General features: G+C 34.2%; 1 protein-coding gene across 1 annotated transcript; it reads right to left on the reverse strand.

The window, feature by feature from the left end:
- Window positions 1-3,373: 3,373 nt before the first annotated feature.
- LOC132952397 (tigger transposable element-derived protein 3-like) lies at window positions 3,374-3,742 on the reverse strand. The gene has a single exon (XM_061024691.1). The coding sequence runs from the start codon at window positions 3,740-3,742 to the stop codon at window positions 3,374-3,376; it is 369 nt and encodes a 122-aa protein (XP_060880674.1).
- Window positions 3,743-4,175: the final 433 nt, after the last annotated feature.

Raw genomic sequence — 4,175 nt, forward strand, 5'->3', positions numbered from 1 at the left:
TGTGACCGTCACACGAGAGCGCAGACCGATTATGTATATATATATTAAACGCGAGACAGATAGCGCGATGCACTATATATACCGATGCAACCGTCATAATAACAATAATAATATACAATAGTATCACAATATATTGTATTTCTATATTGTTACACTCTGTGCGCCTCGACGGTAGACCACAATTTTTACGACTCTGTTATCGGTAGCTACTCGCGGAACGACGTCGTAACACGTTTTCCTCTCCTTATTCTCGTCATAATATCATAATATTACAATATAGATAACGCGCACATAGGTCGTAGTCATCATATCATTATACGAGCCGACGAGAAATGTTGTCTGTAAAGTCGGCTCCAAGACTATAATATAACAATATTATCATTATCTGCAGGTCGACGCGAATAATGTGCCAACATATTGCAAATTAATAATTTCGAATTGGTTACCTATTATAGAATTTGATAATAACTCTTTAATAAGGTATTGTAAGCTACAAACCATTTCTGGCTTGTGAAATTCACCTACAAAAAAAAGTATATATTTATACATATGTATATATTAAAGTTTACACGAAAAACTGACTTCCGATTATTTGCGATTAATTTACAAAATGTTGACACATTTTTAGAGCAGTTGAACAAAGTAGGGAGATCAACTTACTACTATTGCTAGACATCAAAAAATACGAGATGTTTTCAAATTGCTCATATTTTCACGAACGTTCAAAAAACAAGGGGGTGATGCGAGGGTCAGATCTCCCAATAGGCCTTTTTTAAGATTTTATAAAATAGTGTTCTTAGTGTTTTTTTGTAGTGGTTTGTGGTTTTGAAATAAAATGTTCTATTACCTATATTTTGTTATTTATCATTTCAATATAGGTATAGGTCTACATTTTTTTCTGGTCCTCCGCCCATATAAAAATTATGTTTACGCCACTGCGGCGGTGTAGTGTATCAAATAATTGTATTTTATATCAAACGTAACCCGTATGGCCATCTGCTTAGATGAAATCGAGAATCTAACAACGAGCATTAACCTAACTATAGAACTCGATTAACCAAAACGACAATAGACCAACAAAATTATAATAATAAATCCAAACCGAATTTGGTCGTCGGGTCGTTTCAGTGAATAATAAATAGATTGAAATAGTATAATAATAATATACTCCCCACGCAGGTAGGTACTGGACATTCGTATTGTTTATAGTGGTCGTGAATTAATATTATTATATCATATTATGACGGCGTTTCTCGTGGCATTAACAATTTCATTTGATTTTGAGTTTCATCAACTATACGGAAAACGCAAACGTTGGTTTGTTTAGACCGTTTTCAAAACGATCCGTATGGCAAACAAACTGCATTGACTCGTAATTGTTTTTCTTTGTTCTGATAACTAATATTTTATAGGTACTCACTGGCACACGACTAATTATTTTCCGGGGAAATGAAAACTATATTATGCGCAGTATTAACAACGAACAATATAACATTACGTGTATTTATCGAGTTGAATAACATGACTAAAATTGTATGAACGCGTTACTTAGGCGCAGTCAAATTATGTTTAATGTACAACGTGCGAAATACAACGAGCTTTACATTTTTAACGAAAGCCCGTGTTGTACATCAAACTAGATTTAACTTAAGTAAGGTTAGGTCAACCTAACATAACCAAACGTACCTCATATACCTATTTCAGAAATTAAGTATCAATAATTTGTTGTTAAGTATATTATGCAAAAAATGGGTGTAGACGTACGGTCTATAATATATAAATCCGAACCTCCCATTAAATATCACATATTATAAATCAACTGATTTTCTGGTAGTGTTTCCAGAGCATACATTTCATTTCAAGTAAAAGCTAAAAAAAACAACGTTTATGAACCAAAGTAACGGTGTATGTTTTTTCAACGATGAACATTTAGAACAGCCCATAGATTTTTTTTAAATTATCGATTTTGTTTACGTTTCAGTGTTGTACTTTCAACAACTCGAGAATAATGTGCAATGAAAATTGAAAAAATATATAACTATATAAAATAATTTATAATTTGTCGTACCTATGTAAAACACGATATGTGGCGTCGTGTCGACTCAAACATATGTTTATGATCCGAGGACCGAGATTAATATCAAACTATAATTTCTCAAAACCGTTCTGTTTTGATTCGCCGGAGTACAACACTCACCGTCCAATTTCCACGTGTAGGTTAGGTGTACCGCTTTAAATTTGTATTTCATAGGTATACCGCGTGTAATATTTATACTACGTCCAGTGAAAGCAATATAGGTATAACCCGCACTGGATTTGAGTCGCCTACAAAACGTTATTATTTACAACTGCAGGGGTGTACAATACGCGTACTTTAAGTCATACCATGACGTATACTATTATAATAATGTAATAATAATAAGTTTCCCGTTTAACCGTTTTGTTTCTGCGGTCGATCGTTGTTTTTCGTGTGTGTATAATTTTCGTCATAACGTTATAATAATATAGTTTCCGGAACGATTTAGAGGGGAAAACAAAGGCCACCCCATTTTCAACTATGTACGTGTAGTCCGTATTATAATAATCATAATAATAATAATAATAACAATTATGGTTACCGTGTTATTATTATTATTATTATTATGACGGATACGCAAATAGGTATAAATATAGGAACACGCGCGCACACGGTCAACCGAATTCGTATATTGTCGGCGGCGTGACGGAAAAGCGACGGACAGACGCGACCAATTATCGGCCAATTATTGTTTCACGCAGACACGCTGCGGACTGTTGTAGGTAGTCGTACGATGTATAATATAATGATATAATGCCCACAAAACTAGAACCGTGTATAGAACACAATTGATCGTCGGTGATGGTAATTGGGTAGGGGTAGACGTCGTTCTGCGTGGTCCGAACAGCCGGTGACCGGTCGCGAAACTCGAAAACGCCCGTCGTTTTTTTTCGGTTTGATCACAATTTCCAATTTTTCTCATCTTCGCGTGCCCCGAACGTGCGAAAAGCTCGCGAGTGCGATCGTATCACTATATATACTGATTGCTGTTGCCGGTCGACAGACGGTCACTGCATTTTAATAATAATAATATACAGTGAAACCTCTGAATAGCGGACACTCTTGGTCACCAACATTTTGTCCGTTATTCGGAGGTCTCCGTTATTCAGAGGGGATACATTTTTGAAATTTATTTGTATAATAATGTACTATGTATGTACATATATGTAATGTTTTTACTTATTATTTTTTGTAAGTTGTTACATTTTTATATTTTTACAAATTACATATTATTATTTAAAGTATATTTTTACAATCAAAATCAAAAATTATTATTTATTATTTATTATTACATTTTTATATTTTTGAAGCTTTAAAGTCGTTTAATCCGTGAACTTCAGCAAGTTGTTTAGCCTTTTCTTGTATTGTTGGTCCGGAAACTGGTAAATTTTTTTCTCGAGTTTTGCTAAACCAGACCAAAAGTTCTTTATCAATCACACTGCCTTCACATTTTCTTAGTTTCGTTAATTTTCGTTCTTCATTTACATTTTCAACCCACGCTTTATAAATTTCTTCTGTGTTAGAAACAATATCCGCGATCTGTGTTTTTCCAACTTGAAACTTTTCTGCGAGTGCACGAATTCCTACGTTTCCGTTGTTTTTACGGTAATCTAAAATGTCAATTTTTTCGCGAAGCGACAACCGCTTTTGTTTTAACGTAGTCATCGCGTCGAAAACCGTCACTAACTGACATAATTTTGTCACAACACATAATCGCTTCACCGATAACCGAATTTGTCATAATCGTATCGTCCCATAACGAGTTTGTTATCGTAATTATGTTACATTATTACAAGAGTGAATAGTGAATACGTATTACTGATAGGCATATTACAGATTGTATTTTCAAATAATGATTAGGGATTTACCATTGTTTTAAAAATTCCCTAATAAAATAATGTCCGTTACTCGGAGAGTCCGCTATTCGGAGGTTTTCCTATTGAAAAGTAGTGAAAATGTCCCCGTTCCCCAAAAAAGTCCGCTATTGGGAGGTGTCCGTTAGTGGAGGTTTCACTGTATAACATTATACTATGAAATGTACACGTCATGCAGTGCGAGCCGATCGTTATACTATAACATAAATTATTTTTATACATAT

The sequence above is a fragment of the Metopolophium dirhodum genome, chromosome 9, assembly GCF_019925205.1.
Source record: "Metopolophium dirhodum isolate CAU chromosome 9, ASM1992520v1, whole genome shotgun sequence".
NCBI lineage: Eukaryota > Metazoa > Arthropoda > Insecta > Hemiptera > Aphididae > Metopolophium > Metopolophium dirhodum.

Excerpts from the sequence above, each read along its gene's own strand:
- LOC132952397 (XM_061024691.1), bottom strand. The coding sequence starts at position 3,742 with ATGACTACGTTAAAACAAAAGCGGTTGTCGCTTCGCGAAAAAATTGAC.